This window comes from Alnus glutinosa, chromosome 4, assembly GCF_958979055.1.
Source record: "Alnus glutinosa chromosome 4, dhAlnGlut1.1, whole genome shotgun sequence".
Classification (NCBI taxonomy): Eukaryota; Viridiplantae; Streptophyta; class Magnoliopsida; order Fagales; family Betulaceae; genus Alnus; species Alnus glutinosa.
The window spans coordinates 6,501,845-6,524,224 of NC_084889.1; the positions used below are offsets into that span (position 1 = coordinate 6,501,845).

General features: G+C 36.5%; 1 protein-coding gene and 1 pseudogene across 1 annotated transcript; both read left to right on the plus strand.

Annotated features, from left to right (window-relative positions):
- Positions 1–5,692: 5,692 nt before the first annotated feature.
- On the plus strand, positions 5,693–8,415 carry LOC133865715 (peroxidase 12-like). Its single transcript, XM_062302159.1, has 3 exons — positions 5,693–5,988; positions 6,746–6,940; positions 7,620–8,415. The coding sequence occupies exons 1-3, from the start codon at positions 5,731–5,733 to the stop codon at positions 8,235–8,237; spliced, it is 1,071 nt and encodes a 356-aa protein (XP_062158143.1). The 5' UTR covers positions 5,693–5,730; the 3' UTR covers positions 8,238–8,415.
- Positions 8,416–13,028: 4,613 nt separating this feature from the next.
- Positions 13,029–13,877, plus strand: LOC133866073 (peroxidase 12-like; annotated as a pseudogene).
- The last annotated feature ends 8,503 nt before the right edge of the window (positions 13,878–22,380 follow it).

Below are 22,380 nucleotides of genomic sequence, written 5' to 3' on the forward strand. Positions count from 1 at the left end.
GGAAATGCACCACTTTTCAGTTGGTATTTCAAACCTATTTTTTTTTTTCTTATAAAAACCAAGAGACACCAGCAGTGCAAGGAGTTCTTTTCCTTGTAGAAAAACGCAGTCCAGAACGTGATTGGACGGTAGCTCCAGTTCACGTTGATTGTGTTCTTATTTCAGTATTATTTTGCAAGTTTTGTATTCTATTCAATTTAATTTTTTAGTTTTTGATTCTGTTCTTTTCCTTTTGCAAGTTTTTATGATGTTCCTTTTCTTTTACAACCCTGCCTTTCTATTGTAAATCCGAATGTGAGTGAGAGCAGTTCGGAGTCTTCTAGTTTTATATTTCCTATTTTTCTTCTTTTACAGCCAAGACCCAGTTTTCTGTGGTAAACTGTGCTAAACACGTTGCAGCTCCTGTTCACGCAGTTTCTTGCCCTTTTAAGCAATTTTATTTTTTATTTTAGTTTTTCTTTATCCGTTTGGTCACTGAATCCTTTATACAAGTTATTATTATTATTATTATTATTCTTTTCGGTTTACACAATTTCTTCCCCTGTATGTTCTCTTTTTCTTCTAACTGTTCCAGCAAGTTTTTTCTTCCCTTTTGTTTTTGTTGTTGCTTTTTTTTTTTTTGTTATTCATGTTTTTTATAGTTGTAATTAAAGTTAATGTATTGTTTTTAGTCATGAGAGGGTAACATCCTTAACTAAGGTTGATGATGAAACCTAACCATTGATAACACACACATTCTTATTATGCTATTTATACAATTCGATGTTTATGGTATTATTATTCAAGTCCCATTCATTTCATCGATTTATGTCTTTAGAATGAATGTTTATTTATTGAAAAGTTGGATATTTAATGTGTTTCAACCGATGGATGCATCGATTTATTTGATTGAAAAAGAATGTCCACTGTGATTTGTTTATCAAACAGATACGATAAATGATTTGATTTCAAATGGGTATTCATTGTAATTTATCTTTGAGCTGGATTCATTAAATGTTTTAACATACATTGTTAGAGAACTTGAGTAATGAACAAAGTTAAAATGTTTATCGGGTGTATAAATAAAATACAAGAGTGTGTTATTTGATTTGGTTAGGTAGATTCTAAAATCTTTGTACTTTTTATCAATCGTTATTTATCAACTTTAATTTTAGTTTGTTATTTTGCATGTTTAAACTCAAAAATTTGGAACTAGGTTAAAATAAAATTAGTTAAAGTAGAAATTAATTTTTACAACGCAATCTCTATGGATTCGACCTCGCACTTACACACACTATATTACAAATGATTCGTGCGCTTGTGAGTATTTTAAAACACAAAACACAGTTGAAGGAAAGGCTGGACAGAGAAGAGTTCTTTGAAGCTATGATGGTGATGAGGTTACCGTGGCTTAGAAGAAACGAATATATGTTTCAAGGTAAGTTCAACCCCCCAGCCCAGATTATTATGAAGGCAAAGGAATTGGCTGCTGGCTTCCAAGAAGCTACTCAAGGAGAAAAAAACGTGGATGATGCTGTGGCATCTATTCCCCAAGTTGGAGGTTACCGGAAGGAGGGCGATTGAAGTTGAACTGGGATGCATCATTAAATAAGTAGATGAGACAGATGGGTATAGGGGTGGTAGTGCGGAATGAGCAAGGGTAGGCCGGTAGGTGGTAGTAGCTATGGCAAAAGTCCTTCCCTTCGTCAATGATCCAACCACTGCAGAAGCTATAGCAGCTTGGCAGGCAGTCAACTTGCGTGTGGCCAGAGGTTTTCGCCAAGTGGTGCGTGAGGGGAATTCCCTGATAGTAGTCTCAGCTCTTAACCAGTCACTGCCATGCTGGAGTTCCTACGACCAGCAGATAGAAGACGCCTGTTAAATTATTTCATGAAAATTCTAGTTTATCTCTAATTTGAAAATATGAAATTTTAAGTTTATTTTAAATTTGAATATTTAAATTTTCCTCTATTTCTTTTTATTATTCTTTGTCTTACATTGAAAAGCTATGAGTATTTTTTTTGCTTTATAAGCATTTATCAAGCTCTTATACTAAATAAGATTTTGAGTATACATGTGCTAGTTGTGCCAGTTGCATCACCCCAGTGTGAAGCATTGGTCGTCGCACGCACGCGTGTCGTCTCACACGAGATTATTAATTACGTGTGTATTTTTTCTGATGTGTACAACTGCTTTTCTAATAGTAATATTTTTTAAATACGTAACTGTTTTCTAAACTGTCAAAAACTATATTTTCTAACTGTGTTTTCAATAGTCATAAACTGTGTCTTCAACAGTTAGAAACTATATTAAAACTGTTGTAAACTGATTATGAGTTTTCAGATAAAAACTATATTGTTCTAGCAGATTTCGCACTTTTTTTTTCTTATCTTCTTTTTTATCTTCTCTGCTGTTACAGAATTTCGATATTCAAAGTAGTGTTCAGAATTTGCAATCTGCACACTACATTCGGGCAGTATTGTATCCTGAGGACAAAAATTGTTGTATTTCCTTTTGCAGAACTTATTGATTAAGTGGGAGACAATATTTGTCAAAGAGACAGATTTACATTCGCCTTACTGTCCAGTATTCTTTCTATACAATTTTTTATTTTTCTTCTTTCTTCAATTTTTTGTAATTCCACATCTTTATATTTTCCTACAACACCAAGGTGAAGATCCTAAGCCAGAATCTGGTAGAAATCAAACATGGTAGAAGGGCTGTGAATACAAATGCCCATACCTTGGCTAAACATGATATTATGCATATGTTAGATGAATTGTGGGTGAAAGAATGTCCTTCCTACTTCCAGTCTATTGTACTTAAAGAGCAAGTTTCATCTTCGTGATTAATGAGAATCATTTTTTCCTCAAAAAAAAAAAGAAGAAAAAAGTAAACCTAAATCGACTTAAGGAAACACAAATCATCTTAGACTAGGACATATAAACCAATAATGTTATATTCAAAATATATTTAGAATATATTCTAACAATCATAAAAAATTAATAACATGTAAATGTAAATTTGTTCGACAGAGGGGAGTGTCTTTAAATACATACATAATGGGTACTATATATTATACGAAATGTGACTAATTATTATATAATCCTCCTTTCTTACCTTCTATTTTAAAGCAAACAATTAACAATATATCACATCATGCAACTATTTCCATATCTCTCTTATTTTTTCGTTGGTTAGCCTTCTACGGTTCTACCACCAATTATTTATTTATTTGTATTCTCTAATTTTTGTTTCCTGGTCAATTAAATTGTTTCTCTTGATCGAATAGTCGTTTTTTTTCTTTCTTTCTTTTTGATAATTAAATTGGAATATATAAATGCAACCGCCATAGAATTGTCTTGGAGTCATTAAATAACAATCAATGACAAGGAAATTTCCACAAAAGGAGCATAAAAAAATACGCACAATTGAAGATTCGAAACATGTGCTCAAGTTGACCAAGAGTGTCTTATCTGGGTGGGCGGCTGCTTGTCCGTGGACACCCATTTGCAAATGTGAAAGCTAATTTCGATGGATTTTTATTTTTTTTATTTTTTTTTAAAAAAATCAATTTTATTAATATATTAATATACCGTATTATACCTCCACGGCTTGGGGTAATCTCCACCATATCGATCGTCTCTACCTCGGTGGCTATGGGGTCATGGATGTTGACCTCCATTGCCCTCCACAAGATTGGCGGCTATTTTCTTTTTGGGAGAAAAAATATTTATCTCCCTTTAGGCTTAAACACACTATTAAACTACTATTAAACTGCTCCCTTTGCCTCAAAGGATGATTCAGCAACGTACCCTCCAAAAGCCTTTTTGTAGTGGTTCATGCACCTTCTTGTTTTGTTGCATTTTTATAAAAATAATTTATTTGGCACGTGCCTGTAATGTGTGCAATTTTTTTATTCATTCAAATGCCAAAAACAATGGAGGTGCAAAATTGCAATGATTTAGCAATTTGAGAGAGCTAACTATATATCACAAGTTGTAGTTAGGAATTATTCTGCGCAAAGAGGGTGTTGTTTTGAAGGGTTAAGTAAATATTTTTTTTTTTGATAAATCAGTATTTAAAAATGTAAAAATAATTTTTCAAACGGTCCAATTGACGACAAGATATAAAAGAAGTTATTAGAAGATGTCGGTCATTGACAGATCAATAGAGCCTTCTACAGTTAAATCAATAAATAATTAAAAACTATAAGAAGAGAACGTGAAAAAACGGTCATTATATGCGTGCCCATTTTTGGGAATGCGTGCCCCCCATTTTTAGAGATGGTCCTTGGAAAGTTGCCTAACTTGCCTTGTAGAGGCTGTTGATTATTGACTATGAAGAACTAGTATGGGTGGTTTGAATGGAACTATGGAAGCCACTTACCCACGGTATTGGATTTGCCTTTGGGTTTTCAACCAAACCACCTATGACCTGTCATGTGGTTGATCGAATAGCACGAAGCTCCTACACCTCTTCAGATTTTTATTTTTTTTTGTTAATAAGTATTAATTCTTAAAGCTAAAAAAAATTGATGGTACGTAATTAATATGCGTGTATTTAATTGTGACTCTGTCAATCCCTTCTAGATTAGCATGCAACTACGCTCGATCGCCTATTTGTTTTCTTAATTATTATTATTATTATTATTTTTTTTGTTTTTTTTAATGGCTGCAATGCTGTAACTATCTTGCACCATATTTAATTTCAAGGGCCCTATAGAATAGCTACTCATGATGCCAAGCGATGGACACCTTGTTGGGCTTTTATCTTATTATTATATATTACTGTTATTTTTATCAACTTTTTCTCTATTTTTTTTTTCATCTCTGCAATTTATTTTTAGCTTACCACATTTAATGCAACCGTGCTGTTATATTTTGATAAAGTTTTTTTCTAAATTAAATGGAAGGAAATTTTTTAATTTAATATGTTAAATTGACATATGTAAGGAGCATCTCCAACAACTTAATTAAATTTCGTAACATTTAACTAATTAATTAAGGCCTCAAAATCTTCTCTCTATATGCAGTTTGCTTTTAACCGTCGTTGAACGGTGGTTTAGGAAAACAAAAATAAAGATAATGAAAAAAAAAAAAAAAAAATCTGTTGAAGTTTATATTAAAAAATAAGAAATAAACTAAAATAGTTATAACTAAAGTGCATATAATTATTGGAGAGAGAGATGCTCTTGCATTTACTTTTAAAATACCTAAAAGTTCACATGCATTTTGGTAAGCACGTGATAAAAAGGGCGAATTCTGTTCCCATTGACAGGAAGCAGTGATCAACTTCTTTCGAGGTAGATAAAAATAATAATAATAATAAAAAAGGTGAATTTTGTGCATTTACACAAACACCCTCAGTCATTTTGAGAGACTAGTCAAGGCCAAGTTGTCATAGTTTACTTTATCTTAGTGGATAAGATTTATAATTTCTATATGTGGCTATAGCCCACCGTCAATATCTTTAATCCAAGTTGCAAATGTGAAACATTGACAACTGTGATAAGTGGAGTACTTGTTCCACACGTTAATATTTTATATATATATATATTTTTTTTAATAGATAACATTTTATATGTTTGAATTGTTTTCGATGAGGTACGTACGCAGGCGGACTATATATTCAAATTAAAAGCTTTTTTTTTTTTTTGTTAATTTTAATGGGCTGCTTCAAATATGACTGAATCTGCCTATAAATATGACCTCTTTCCCTTGTGTAAATTATAAACCAGAGAAACCAACAATGGCTGGTGCTACTTGCTTTACCTCTCTTCTTTTGATAATTTCTTCTCTTTTTTTAGCTTACCATGTCAGTGCCTCAGAGGTAGAGCTAGACTACTCCTCTGTTCCTGTCGTGAAAGGACTCTCGTGGGAATTTTACGACTCTAGCTGCCCTAAGCTTGAGTCGGTTGTCAGAAAGCACCTGAAGAAGGTCTTCAAAGAGAACATCGGCCTGGCTGCCGCCTTGCTTCGCGTCCACTTCCATGACTGCTTCGTTCAGGCAAGAAACTCTCTGTCCTCGTTCCGATATATATATTTATTTATTTTTTTTTATTTTTTTCTAGCTAATAGAAGTTGAACCGAACGGAATAAAAGTAATGAATCATTTAAATTCTCCATACCGGAAAAAAAAAAAAAAAAAAACAATTTAATTAAGCAAAACTCTACTTAGTAAGCTCTATGCAGTAAGGGTCTTAGTTTTGGTGATGAAATTTTAGTATTACTTGATTCGAGTGGGGGGATGCACGCACGGAGGGAGGGGGCTGGCAGGGGCTGTGGCCCCATTTTCTAAAAAAAAAAAAATTATTAGGTGGAATATTTTTTTTTCTAAAAAATTAAAATATATAAGCCAAAAATAAAAATTTAGTTTATTTGGCCCTATAAAAAAAAAATTCAACTATTGGCCCCAACTTATAAAAACTTTTGACTCCATTCCTAAGGAGATACTTTGCACGAGTTTGAGGTTTATCCAACATGGGTGAGTAGATGAATTAAATAACCCTACCTTAAAAGGGATTTTTGTCATTAAAAAAAATAATGGTTTTGATGTGATACACGTTTTCTTGTTAGTTTTGTTTAAATTTCAACGTTAGCTGAGTATGCTAAAATGACATTTTAACTTGCCTTGTGTGCATTTTGCTCTTACATCGATCTGTTCCTATTTTTTTTCGATTGGTTGTGATCACAAGTTTAGTGGATCTTTTTGACTTGTGCCACCATGACTAATATTTGTGTACGTAACATAAAATAATATGCAGGGATGTGATGCTTCGTTGTTGCTTCATGGATCAACCAGTGGACCAACTGAGCAGGATGCGCCACCCAACCTTACCTTGAGGCCCGAGGGATTTGAGGTCATCAACGATCTCCGTGAGCTCGTCCACGACAAGTGTGGAAAAGTTGTCTCTTGCGCTGATATCACTGCCCTTGCAGCGCGTGACGCTGTTTTTCTGGTAAAAATGCTTACTATATATAGAAAAAAAAAAATTAAAAAAATCAAGGAATTGTGATAGAGCTCTTTTACCCGAACCGGTGCTCGAAAACATGAGCTCTTCTATTCGAACAATTTGTTCAAGGGAATGGGCTATTATTCGGGCAAGAGCCCCCTCTCTCCGTCCCCTAACTAATAACAGGAATATAAGTAATAACAGGGATTATCAATAACAGAAATTTATTTTGTTTCCCAAAGTTTTTAAATTCTTAATTTTTCCTCTTAAACATTTCTGCGTGTACCCCTCTTTTTTTTTCTTTTTTCTTTTTTAATTTGTAATTATTATGTTTTTAATAAGTTTTCTACTTTTTAAATATTGGTTACGTACGTACTGTGCTTATTTGATTATTTATGTGTGTCGTTGTTGAAAGTTAATTATAATATACGGTCTAAACTCTAAAGTCTCTAAACGTACAAATTTAATATAAACTAAAACAAAGTTATTCAAAGTAGAGTCTAGATAAACGTAGGTTGATTCTTAATAATTAAAGACAACCTTATCTTAACTTTAGTACTATATATTAAAAGATGTGATAGACACGATCCATTTGTAATATAAAATGGAGCATGAGATCTTTAGGCGTAAGTGATGCTAATCTTAAATCCTATTCTCTAAATTCTTTGCATTTTATTTGTTGCAGTCAGGAGGTCCCGACTACAATGTGCCACTAGGAAGGAAGGATGGTCTGACCTTCGCTACAAGGGATGCAACATTGGCCAATCTTCCCTCACCCTCAAGCAACACTAGTGTCCTTCTCACCTCTTTGGCCACCAAAAACTTGGATGCCACTGATCTGGTAGCTCTGTCCGGCGGCCACACAATCGGTCTTAGCCACTGCGCTGCTTTTGTTGAGCGGCTCTACCCGACTCAAGACCCTACTCTCGATAAAACTTATGCCAAAAACCTAAAACAAGTTTGTCCCACGGAAGATTCCAACGACACCACCGTGATGGATATCCGGTCGCCCAACAAGTTTGATAATAAGTACTATGTTGACCTCATGAATCGCCAAGTCTTATTGACATCCGACCAAGACTTGTACACGGACAGCAGGACAAAGAGCATCGTCACTAGCTTTGCTATCGATGAGGATCTGTTCTTCGAGGAGTTCGCCAAGTCCATGATTAAAATGGGACAATTGAGCGTGTTGACGGGAAAGCATGGGGAGATTCGTGCCAATTGCTCCGTGAGGAATTCTGATAATATCAAATTGGCATCTGTGGTGGAAGATGATCAGGAGAGTGCATCTGAATTATGAGGCTGGTTGTGATCAATATTTCGTGGCCTAGCTAGTTCACATATGTATTATATATCCTTTCTTTTTTTTCCTCTCTTTTGTGGGAGGAATGTTTGTGTGTTTGAATTTTGAAACCTAGCTTAATTGCTTGTTTATTATGTTACAACTCTAATAAATAGCTAGCTTCGATCCCCTCTAATTGGGAAGCCTTGTTAGAACAACACGAAAAATAAATTTATGCTAGTTCTTCGTAGCATGTGTAGATCAAGTATGAGAGAGTAACATATCTCCATGGTCTAAAGTATGTTTGTTCTTCTAATTAAGAAATCTTTTTTCGTTGCATATATATATGAACTATGAAGTGGTAATTTATTCAAACTTAGGACTTCCATTTTGGTAGTACTCTTATAAACTGCAACTTATCCCAACTTCAAGGAAATTAAATCATTATTCTGAAATAAATTAATAACAATTATAATAATAATCGGCCTTAATTGCAAAGAAATCTCTTTCCCTATATAAACCCTATACCCTAGTAATTTGTAAGCACTAGCTAGCTAGCTAGTTATGAATTGGAGTTTTCTTCCGAGCTGGTGTGTAGTCCATTGAGATAAAATCTCCTTCACCATCAATGCAGCCCTCTTCTTTTGTCATCATAAGCTGATTGCGGTGACTCAAATCATGATCAGTGCCATCAACCCCACAGGAGTCCTTTCTAATACTCCTTGCTGCCAAAGACAAATCATGGGATTTATATATAGAAACTAGTACTATACATGGATTTGATTTTATGAAAATAATAACAGAAATTAATCACAATTTAGTAGAGAAATTACCTTCAATGACAAGTGAAAAGAAGCAGAGAAAGAAAAATGCCACAGCTAGAAGAACCCCAATATTCTTGCATGGCAAAACTGGCTTCATGTTTACCGTACAAGTCTTCCAGCAGAAAAGAAATTGGATTAATGTGTTCTTGGTTTGGTTGCCTATGCTTCCCCAATCTTCTTGCATATATAGATAGAGGGATGGTAGTATATATTGTATTTGCGTGAGTACTTTACTTACATTACGAAATAATAATTTATTTATTATGGCTTTTCTTTTTATTTTTCGCAATAGGAATTAATTGCATTATGCTGATGAGATGGAACTGCATGTTTTTGTGGGATCATAAGAGACAGTTCTCAATGGCTGAAAAGCAGCCACGTACGACAGCATGCGACGAATAAATTTAATGAGAAGGCAAGACAAGACTAATTGAAATAAAATGGAGGATGAATTTTCTTCGAAATTATCTGGTTGTCTACGTTGAGAAGGAAATTATTCGAAAAAAACATCACTTAAGGATACCTATTATTTATTTATTTATTTTTTAAATAACATATCTGAATTTCAAAACGTTTCAATTTAAGATATTTATTTTTTAGAAAGTCTCGATTAGAGGTTTTCTGTTAAAATTTTTCGTTAAATCCTATTAAATTCTCAAAATACCCTTCATTATTTAAAAAATAAAAAATAAAAAATAAAAATTGTTAGGATTTAGGTATTTGTTAGAATTTAACGAAATTTGTAAAAATGCCAAGGCCTGAATCTTTGAAAATTTTGATAATTTTTTTTTAAATAATAAACACAGGGGTATTTTAAAAATTTTGATAGAATTTAACGGAAAATCTTAATGAAGGACCTCTAATTGAGACTTTTCGAAAAGTAAATACCTTAAATTAAGATGTTTTAAAGTTCAGATATTTTAATTCTGTTGACAAGTGTCCCTCCTTATTATTAAATGTGCGTTTAAGTTAGTTAAACTTGGTGTAACGACCCACCCCCAATGACACAATATTGTCCGCTTTTGGCTCCCCAAACCAGACTTCCCAGAAGGTCACCCATCCTGGGATTGCTTTCGCAAAAGCACGCTTAACTGCGGAGTTCTGATAGATTCATAACCATCACGGCTTTAAAACACGTTGTGTCATAAATGGTGCATTTATACATATAAGCACATCCTCATTCCCAGGCAATGTGGGACGTCACAATCACTCCATCTTTGGACCCAGCGTCCCCGCTGGCGTCCCTCATTGGGCTTGTGCATGCTCCCACCATCTCAGGCTGGGCAATGGCTCTGATATCATTTGTAACGGTCCACCCCCAATGATACAATATTGTTCGCTTTTGGCTTCCCAAACCAGACTTTCCAGGAGGTCACCCATCCTGGGATTGTTCTCGCAGAAACACGCTAAACTGCGGAGTTCTAATAGGTTCATAACCATCACGACTTTAAAACGCGTTGTGTCATAAATAGTGCATTTATACATATAAACACATACTCATTCCCAGGCGATGTGGGACGTCACACTTGGTGTAACGTTGTGGTATCTTACGTTAAGCCACCTCATCAAGTGTGCAGGTTCTTTTCCCAACCAAATAACCGAAAATGAAATCAAATACAAAGCAAAACTCTTTAAACGTTAACCCACTTCATCATGCGTACAGTTTTATTTTTTAAAACAAAATAACTGTATCTGAAATCAAATACTAAGGAAAAGATGCGATCAACAATCTTCTACTGCAAAGGGAGGTTCTCGGTTAAGGCGCGTGTTTATAAGCGCTAATGTCGGTGACGGTTTTTTCCCTACGCATGTTTCGTTTGGCTTCTGTTTGAGTTTTTATTTATTTTTCTGTTCACAGTTTGCCTTTGTAATACTCAATTGTTAAAAAATTTATGAATATTTTTCACACTCATTTCATATCAATTTACGTGACGTGTTTTAAGTGTTTTTTTTCTTTTGTTTTCTTTAGTGGCTAACATGGGAAGCCACTTAAAATACGCTACGTAAGCCGGTGTGAAATGAGTGTTAAGAGTATCATTACTCTTAATACAATAATTATTAATTTTTTAATTATTTTTACATATTATAATTTTGAATAATACTATAAAACTAGTATAAACACAATTCAAAAATATAAATCGAAATGTGTTATAATTCAACGAGTGAAAAACAAAAAGCGAAATTGTCAAACTTGACAAATATGTGAAGATTGACGACGACGAGGACCAAAAAAAATAAAAAGAAGAGAAAAAAAGTCTTGTTTCTTATCAAGTAAGTATTATATAAGTATAAAAATATAAAATTAAAGTTAAGCATCTACATTTAAATTACAACCTATGTGAACTTAATTGATCATTAAGTATCTAAACTGGAGTTTAAAAAAGATTAATTCTTGTTTCTAAAATTTTCTCAAAAGAAAAAATAAAATAAAATTAGCAGTAGTTCTTTTACTGTCATGTCCTTTTAATAGTAAAATGTGAGGTGTACATGCCCGTGCCGACATAGTTATTTGTAATAATTATAGTTGCGTTATTATTTTACTATTCGTATAGTTATTTTAGTTATTATGCTATCTATAAATAGGTAATGAGTCTATTTTATATGCTTTTAAAAATAATATTGACTATTTTTAATCTTTTGAACTTGTTTTAAAAATATAATGCAACACCAAAAAATATGTAAAACCGAGAATATTTACAAAAATTAATGCTTACAAGAAATACATTTTTATTCATAATCAATGAACATAACAATGAGTCAGCAAACATAAACATAATAATAATAAAATAAAAAACATAAATTACAAATCCAACATAATAATAATAATAATAATAATACAATTTCACAACATAAATTATTTAAATATAAAAAATTCTGTCATAAGGAATGTTGATAGCGTTGCGTTGAATCTGTTAACTAATATATATATATATATATATATATATATATATATATATATATTATATTTAAAGGTTATGCAAATGCGTTTATTAACTGCATTCGCATACCCTAAAATTGATAATTGCATCTGTACATGCGGATAGTAGTTTTACTAACTGTATTCACATTCACATATACGAATAATAGATACGAGCAATTAATATGCAGAAAGGTTATGTAGATGCGTTTATTAACTGCATTCGCATATCCTAAAATTGATAATTGCATCTGTACATGCGGATAGTAGTTTTACTAACTGTATCCACATTCACATGTACGAATAATAGATACGAGCAATTAATATCCGTCTGCATATAAACTCCTAATCAAAAGCTTTAGAATTGATCCATTACTCCATATTCTAGGGGGATGGAGATGTTAATGGACCCAACTATTATTAATAAGATATATGAAATAGTTTATATTTAGGGTTAAATACCTTATTGGTACTTAAGTTTTATACTTTTTTAAATTTGGTACCTAAGTTTTCTTTTGTTTCATAGGTAGTACCGGAGTTAGTAGTAAAAACCCGTTTGGTACATCTGTTACATTTTCTGTCCAAATATTAACGGCTCGCCTGATGTTGACTCGTGATACTATATAAAAAAAAAATAAAAAAATAAAAATCTTTAAAAATTAATTTAAAAATTAAAAATTAAAAAAAAAAAAAAACAAAACAAAACAAAAAACAAAAATTTGTAATTATTATGTTATTAATAAGTTTTCTACTTTTTAAATATTGGTTACGTACGTACTGTTCTTATTTTATTATTTATGTGCGTCGTTGTTGAAAGTTAATTATATTAATATACGGTCTAAACTCTAAAGTCTCTAAACGTACAAATTGAATATAAACTAAAACAAAGTTATTCAAAGTAGAGTCTAGATAAACGTAGGTTGATTCTTAATAATTAAAGACACCCTTATCTTAACTTTAGTACTATTAAAAGATGTGGTAGACTCGATCCATTTGTAATATAAAATGGAGCACTTTAACCATGAGATCTTTAGGCCTAATTGATGCTAATCTTAAATCCTATACTCTAAATTCTTTGTATTTAATTTGTTGCAGTCGGGAGGTCCCGACTACAATGTGCCACTAGGAAGGAAGGATGGTCTGACCTTCGCTACAAGGGATGCAACGTTGGCCAATCTTCCCTCACCCTCAAGCAACACTAGTGTCCTTCTCACCTCCTTTGGCCACCAAAAACTTGGATGCCACTGATCTGGTAGCTCTCTCCGGCGGCCATACAATCGGTCTTAGCCACTGCAGTACTGCTTTTGTTGAGCGGCTCTACCCGACTCAAGACTCTACTCTCGATAAAACTTATGCCAAAAACCTAAAACAAGTTTGTCCCACGGAAGATTCCAACGACACCACCGTGATGGATATCCGGTCGCCCAACAAGTTTGATAATAAGTACTATGTTGACCTCATGAATCGCCAAGTCTTATTGACATACCAAGACTTGTACACGGACAGCAGGACAAAGAGCATCGTCACTAGCTTTGCTATCGATGAGGATCTGTTCTTCGAGGAGTTCGCCAAGTCCATGATTAAAATGGGACAATTGAGCGTGTTGACGGGCAAGCAAGGGGAGATTCGTGCCAATTGCTCCGTGAGGAATTCTGATAATATCAAATTGGCATCTGTGGAGGAAGATGATCAGTGCATCTGAATTATGAGGCTGGTTGTGATCAATATTTCGTGGCCTAGCTAGTTCACATATGTATTATATATCCTTTCTTTTGTGGGAGGAATGTTTGTGTGTTTGAATTTTGAAACCTAGCTTGCTTGTTTATTATGTTACAACTCTAATAAATAGCTAGCTTCGATTCCCTCTAATTGGGAAGCCTTGTTAATTAGAACAACACGAAAAATAAATTTATGCTAGTTCTTCGTAGCATGTGTAGATCAAGTAGGAGAGAGTAGCATATATATCTCTATTGTCTAAAGTATGATTCCAAAGTATCATTGTTCTTCTAATTAAGAAATCTTTTTTCGTTGCATATATATATGAAGTGGTAATTAATTCAAACTTAGGACTTCCATTTTGGTAGTACTCTTATAAACTACAACTTATCCCAACTTGTAGGAAATTAAATCATTATTCTGAAACACTAAATTAATAACTATTATAATAATAATTGGTCTTTTACAAAGAAGTCTCTTTCCCTACCCTTCAAAAAAAAAAAAAAAAAAAGTCTCTTTCCCTATATATACCCTAGACCCTAGTAATTTGCAAGCACTAGCTAGCTAGCTAGTTATGAATTGGAGTTTTCTTCCGAGCTGGTGTGTAGTCCATTGAGATAAAATCTCCTTCACCATCAATGCAGCCCTCTTCTCTTGTCATCATAAGCTGATTGCCGTGACCCAAATCATGGTCAGTGCCATCAACCACACAGGAGTCCTTTCTAATACTCCTTGCTGCCAAAGACAAATCATGGGATTTATATATAGAAACTAGTATTATATATATATGGATTTGATTTTGTGAAAATAATAACAGAAATTAATCACAATTTAGTAGAGAGATTACCTTCAATGACAAGTGAAAAGAAGCAGAGAAAGAAAAATGCCACAGCTAGAAGAACCCCAATATTCTTGCATGGCAAAACTGGCTTCATGTTTACCGTACAAGTCTTCCAGCAGAAAAGAAATTGGATTAAAGTGTTCATGGTTTGGTTGCCTATGCTTCCCAAATCTTCTTCTATATATAGATAGAGGGATAGTAGTATATATTGTATTTGCGTGAGTACTTTACTTACATTACGAAATAATAATTTATTTATTTATTTATTATGGCTTTTGTTTTTTATTTTTCGCTATAGGAATTGCATAATACTGATGAGGTGGAACTGCATGTTTTTGTGGGATCATAAGTTCTCAATGGCTGAAAAGCAGCCACGTACGACAGCATGCGACGAATAAATTTAATGAGAAGGCAAGACAAGACTAATTGAGATGATATGGAGGATGAATTTTCTTCAAGATTATCTGGTTGTCTACGTTGAGAAGGAACATCACTTAAAGGATATTGAATTTTTACCTTCTTTTTTTTTTTTATTTTTTTTTTAAAGAAGATATCCGAATTTTAAAATGCCTCAATTTAAGATATTCAAGTTTTGAAAAGTCTCAATTAGGGGTCATTCGTTAAATTTTTTTCGTTAAATCCTATGAAATTTTTTGAAATACCCCTATTTGTTTTTAGAAAAAAAAAAAATTGTTAGGATTTAGGTATTGGTTAAAATTTAACGGAATTTATAAAAATACCAACGCCTGAATCTTTAAAAATTTTGATAATTTTTTTTAAAAAAACTAAACACGAATATTTTTAAAATTTTGATAAGATTTAACGAAAAATCCTAACGAATGACCCCTAATTGAGACTTTTCGAAAAATGGATACCCTAAATTGAGACGTTTTGAAGTTCAGTTATCTTATTTCAAAAAATGTGAAAGTTACATCCTTAATTGAAGTTATCCCAAATTACTCAAAGATTATATATGGATATGATAATTGATGACTGATATTCAATATTTTTTTTTTTAAAAAACAGATATTCAATATTAATTAAAGGAGCATCGAGTATTTTTTTGTTCTTTTTTACATATGAACTTAAAATTGACCAACAACATGTATTTTTATATGTGTTTTTGAGTTATATTGTGAAAAGAAATTAAGTTGAAGAAACTTTTGCTTAATTTTTATTGAATAGTTTACATAGTATTTATACTGAATGTACACTCCATTCTATACAAAGAAAGATTTTACTATAAGTGTATAATTGTTAAGCAATTATACTGAGGTATAACCAGAAGGAAAGTCGTGTCTATTCTTTCTTTAAGTAATCGTGCTGAAATAATCTGAGAGTCTTGGAGGGCAAGGTATGGTTGGACTTGCTGATTCTTGCCTTGTAAAGTTGCCTTAGGAAGCACGAATGAGTGAGTGATTGGCAGCCAGTAATATCTTTCCTTTGACATCCCGCTGGATTGATTGGCATGCAGAATACAAGGCTGTATGATTTGCGGCTGTATGGGAAGTCACGGGATTATGTCTAGAGACAGCATGATATGCGGGCTTCTCCTGATTTGGTCTACTGCCCGTGATTGCGTGTGATACAGATGCTTGATGCTGAGTGATATCAGCAATTTGGTCAGCTGTGGAGATGAAGGCTAGAGAAATGTCCTTATTAAGAACCTTCTCATGCACAAAGTGGTAGTCCACTTCAATGTGCTTTGTCCGAGCATGATAAACTAGATTAGAGGCTAGTACAAGGGCATTCACATTGTCACACCAAACGGCGAGAGCAAAAGGCAATGGAATTCGGAGTTCACAAAGAAGCATGCGGATCCAAAAGAGCTCAGCAGGGACAATGGCTAATGAGCGGTACTCAGCTTCAATGCTGGAGTGAGAGACAACCGACTGTTTCTTGGCACTCCATGAAATTAAACAATTGCTGAGGAAGACAGCAAACCCAGAGGTAGACCTACGATCATCCAAACTGCCAGCCCAGTCAGAATCACAAAAGGCAGTCAAGTGAAGATTGGTTTTGGTGTAGGTGAGACCATGATCCACAGATCAAGCAACCGGAGAACACGTTTAACCGCTGTCCAGTGAGCAGAAGTGGGATGATGAAGGTGCTGTCACAGCTGGTTCACAGAGTAGGCAATATCTGGACGAGTGAGAATACAATATTGAAGTGCACATACCACACTGCGATACTCAGTAGCATCAGGCAAGACTTCACCATCAAATCTTGATAATTTGGAACCGGCTGCACAAGGTGACCTGGCAGGTTTAGCATCAGCCATATGGGTTCGGTGAAGAAGGTCTGTTATGTACTTGGCTTGACATAGGTGGAGGCCCGCAGTGGTGCGTTGAACCTGGATGCCAAGGAAGTAGCTGAGAGGTCCCAAGTCTTTGACAGGGAATTCTTGTTGCAGTCGGCTGATGAGAGCAATGAGAAGATGAGAGTGAGTTCCTGTCACTATAATGTCATCAACATAAATTAGGAGAAATAATTTCATGCTGCCAGTTGAAAAGATGAAAAGTGAAGTGTCCACAAGGGACACAATGAAGCCAAGATCCAACAAAAAATTAGATAACCGAGTATACCAAGCTCGGGGAGCTTGTTTCAGGCCATAAATGGCCTTGTGAAGCTTACACACAAAGTCAAGATGGGAAAGGTTGACAAAACCACGAGGTTGCTCCATGTAGACTTCTTCATCCAAGGATCGATGTAGAAATGCATTGGATATGTCCAATTGGCGAATGGGCCAGTCAAAATGAACTGCCAAGGCCAGCATAAGTCTAATTGTAGCAAGCTTAATTACAGGACTAAAGGTCTCTGTGTAATCAATCCATGATTGCTGCTCGAATCCTTTGGCTACCAAGCGAGCTTTGAAACGCTCCACCGAACCATCAGCATGCCTTTTTATCTTGTAAACCCATTTATTGTGAACAACATGGCGATGGGAAGGTCTGGGACAAAGGGTCCTGGTTTTGTTGGAGACAAGGGTAGCAAATTCAGCACTCATGGCAGTTTTCCACCTAGGATCATTAGCAACCTTGCTATAGCAAGTAGGCTCAAGCTCAGGGAGGACCGAGTGAAAACTGAAGAGAGGATACTTGGAGTGAAAGAGTTTGAAGCCAGGGAATTGCTTGGGTTTAAGGGAACTTGTTTGAGACCGGGTAGTCATGGGTGGAGGTGGTAGGACTGGGGAGTCAGTAGGTTGGCTAGGGACACACTCAGTGGAGGGAGGTCCAAGCTGAGGGGAATTGGGAAGAGTAACAGATGCAGGTAAGGCAATGTCTTGTGCTGCAAGGATGAGAGGACAAGTAGGGGAGGGCAGGTCAGGAGGGGTGGAATGGGTTGTGTCGTTGAGAGGGATGGACTCTGGGATTAGAGGCAAAGGTGCTGCACCAAGAGATGTATTGGTCTGCTGAGGAAGGGCTGAAGGGAAAGATTCTGATATAGGAGAAGGGCCAAGGTGTTGTTCAGAGGGTAAGGCAGCACTTGTATCTGCAGAAACAGCAGGTAGAGAAGATAAAAGAAGAGATAAAGGAATAGCAGTTTCACTTGTAGCAGCTAGCTGAGAGGGTAGAGATGAGACGACCTGATCCTTGGCTAGAAAAGAAGTCTCATCAAAGACCACATGGCAGGAGAGATAGACTTTATTAGTAACAGGGTCAAGGCATTTGTATCCGGCATATTGATAGCCCAAGAAAATGCAAGGTTTGGATCGGTATTCCAGTTTGTGGTGGCCATACGGACGCAGGAGAGGGTAACACAGGTAGCCAAATACTCTTAGTCTTTTGTAATCCGGAGGCTGCTTGTATAGTTTTTCATAAGGAGTGCAGTAGTTGAGAGTGGTTGTAGGTAACCGGTTGATAATGTACACTGCTGTGAGGAAAGAATCAACCCAGTATTTAGAGGATAATTGGGCATGAGCTAGAAGTGTTAGGCCAGTTTCTAGGATATGTCTTAATTTCCTTTCAGCAACACCATTCTGGGGAGAGGTATAGGGGCAGCATTTTCTGTAGGCAATGCTGTGGGTGGTGAGGAAAAAATTGAAATTGGTGAGAGGTGTATTCACCTCCACCATCTGATTGTAACTGCTTGATGGTGGTAGAAAATTGGTTTTCAACCAGTGATTTAAATTGAACAAATGCAGCAGATGTTTCTAACTTAGAGTGAAGTGGATAAATCTAGGAATAACTAGAGTAGTCATCAACAAAGAGGGCATAGTATTTATAGCCACTCACAGAGGGAATGGGTGAAGTCCAGAGGTCTGTATGAATCAATTGAAGGGGAAATTCAGAGATCCGGGTAGAAGTGTGAAAAGGATGTTTCTTAGCTTTGCCCAATTGACAAGAAGCACACACATGATTTTTATTAAAATTCATCTCAGAAACAGGTAACTTATTTTCTTGGACCACTCTAGTTACAACCTCAGTAGAGGGATGTCCTAGTCCAAAATGCCACACTAGGGGAGTAATCTTTATTCCTAGAACGGTTGTGAAAGCCTTGCCGCCTCTATGAGACTTCTTGCCAAGCTTCAAAGGATACATTCCATTCTCACTCCTCCCTTCCAGCAGGAGTGCTTGTATCTGCAAATCAAAGATATAAAAGTGAGATGCTGTTAGGATGAAGTAACAGTCATTATCAAGACAAAATCGTTGAATGGAAATAAGATTTGCAACTGCCTTAGGGCAGTGCAGCACATGATTAAGTTGAAAATGAGATTGAGGGGAGGTGAGAATGGTTGAACCAGAATTGGCTATAGCAAGGGTTGATCCGTTGCCAACTGCAATGTTTTCAATGCTAGGAAAAGGCTGTTGCACTTGGAAGTTGTTCAGATCATGAGTGATGTGTGCATTGGCTGCACTGTCTGCATACCACTCTTGATCTTCATAGGCAGTGGTGTGAGCGGTCATGGCATGCAGTTGATGAGGTGGGCGTCTACCTCGAAAAGCATAGTCCATTCGGTGGTAACAGTCGAGAGCCATGTGACTTAATTTGCCGCATATTTGGCAAGGTACTCGAGAGGTAGCAGAAGCAGGAAACTTGTGGTCAGGTGCAGGCTGCATGCGAGGGATAGGAGATCTGTAAGAGGCAGGATGTCGGGAAGGTGCTGAGTACCTAGCAAGCGGTGGTACTGCACTGTATCTTGGAGTGGGGGCATGTGCCCCTGCTTCAGTTCAAGGGCCAAGGTTTCTGGGAGGAAACTTGGAGAATGAGGATCCACGGTTCTTGGGATGAAATTGGCGAGTGCTTGGCTTATGAGTGAATAGAGCATAGGTAGAGGTATCAACTGTCTTGCTTTGGTGATTCAGGAGAGTCTCATGATTCAAGAGTTCATCTTGAAAATCATCTAGGCTAAGGTTTTTGTCTCAGGTCATGATAGAGAAGGAGGTTATGAACCCATTGTATGCTGGATTCAAACCATTGGTAAGATAGGTAATCAAGTCCTCATCAGAAACAAGTTTACCTGCTGCTGGCAACTGATCTGAGAACTCCTTTGCAGCTTGGATATAGTCTGAGCAACTCTTGGAGCCTTGATGAAGGCTCTGTAATTGTGTCTTAAGATTAGCAATTCCAGTTTTGGACTAATTGGCGAATTGGTTGGCCAGGGCAGACCAAACCTGTCGAGAGGTGTCAAGTCCATAGATGGTAGACAACACCTTTTTTGACAAGGTGATGTTGATCCAACTTAGGACCGTCTGGTCTTTTCTCTGCCAAATTGCAAATTCGGGATTGAGCTTATCATCAGCCAGAAACTTGGGTGGACATGGCTCGAATCCATCAATGATCCCCATGGAGTCTGTGCTGCGCAAAATTGGAAGGAATTGGGTAAGCTAACTTAGGTAGTTGGTGTAACGACCCACCCCCAATGACACAATATTGTCCGCTTTTGGCTCCCCATACCAGACTTCCCAAGAGGTCACCCATCCTGGGATTACTTTCGCAGCAGCTCGCTTAACTACGGAGTTCTAATAGGTTCATGACCATCACGGCTTTAAAACGCGTTGTGTCATAAAGGGTGCATTTATACATATAAGCACATCCTCATTCCCAGGCGATGTGGGACGTCACAATCACCCCCTCTTTGGACCCAGCGTCCCCGCTGGCGTCCCTTATTGGGCTTGTGCACGCTCTCACCATCTCAGGCTAGGCAATGGCTCTGATACCATTTGTAACGACCCACTCCCAATGACACAATATTGTCCGCTTTTGGCTCCCCATACCAGACTTCCTACGAGGTCACCCATCCTGGGATTGCTCTCGTAGCAGCTCGCTTAACTACGGAGTTCTGATAGGTTCATGACCATCATGGCTTTAAAACGCGTTGTGTCATAAAGGGTGCATTTATACATATAAGCACATCCTCATTCCCAAGCGATGTGGGACGTCACAGTTGGGTCCTTCAAGTTTTTCATGGAAGGTAAGATTAGGTACGGGCAGTGTTGGTATGGCAGTGGGAATGGGGGCAGTGGGAATTGCAACAGTAGGAGCATCGGAGGAAGAGGCTGCCATGAATGGGGTGTAGGTTGTAGGACGCAAGAGAAAACAAAAAAAAATGTTTTGGGCGTGTGCCTAGAAACGCTTTGATACCATGAAAAGAAATTAAGTTGGAGAAAGTTTTGCTTAATTTTCATTGAATAGTTTGCACAGTATTTATACTGAATGTACACTCAATTCTATACAAAGAAAGATTTTATTATAAGTGTATAATTGTTAAGCAATTATACTGAGGTATAACCAGAAGGAAAGTCGTGTATATTCTTTCCTTAAGTAATCGTGCTGAAATAATCTGAGAGTCTTGGAGGGCAAGGTATGGTTGGACTTGCTGATTCTTGCCTTTGGAAGCACGAATGAGTGAGTGATTGGCAGCCAGTAATATCTTTCCTTTGGCATCCCGCTGGATTGATTGGCATGCAGAATACAAGGCTGCATGATTTGCAGTTGTATGGGAAGTCACGGGATTATGTCTGGAGACAGCATGATATGCGGGCTTCTCCTGATTTGGTCTACTGCCCGTGATTGCGTGTGATACAGATGCTTGATGCTGAGTGACAGCAGGGCGATCTTCATCTGAGGTGTCGGCTAAGTGAGCTTGAGCATGAGGTTTAACATCCCCCCGCAAGCTGACAAGGGACGGAGTCATGGTCAGCTTGGATTGCAAGAACTGAAACCGAGCAGTAGACAAACCCTTGGTAAAGATATCAGCAATTTGGTCAGCTGTGGAGATGAAGGCTATACAAATGTCCTTATTAAAAACCTTCTCACGCACATTGGTCGTACCACGATCGATCACATGGTCGTACCACGATCGATCACATTGATCGTACCACGATCCATCACATTAATCGTACCACGAACCATCACATTGATCATACCACGACCAATCACATAGATGGTACCACGATCGATCACATTGGTCGTACCATGATCGATCACATTGGCAGTACCACGATCGATCACATAGATCGTACCACGATCGATCACAAAGATCGTACCACGACCGATCACATTGATCGTACCACGATGGATCACATAGATCGTACCACGATCAATCACATGGATCGTACCACGAACCATCACATTGATCGTACCATGATCGGTCACATGGATTGTACCACGATCGATCACATAGATCGTACCACGATCGATCACATAGATCGCACCACGATCGATCACATATGATCGTACCGCGATTGATCACATAGATCGTATGAGTATGTGTGATTGATCGTGGTATGATCTATATGATCGGTTGTGATACGATCTATGTGATGGATCGTGGCACGATATATGTGATCGATCGTGGCACAATCTATGTGATCGATCGTGGCACGATCTATATATCCCTCTCAAACTACCATTTAATTG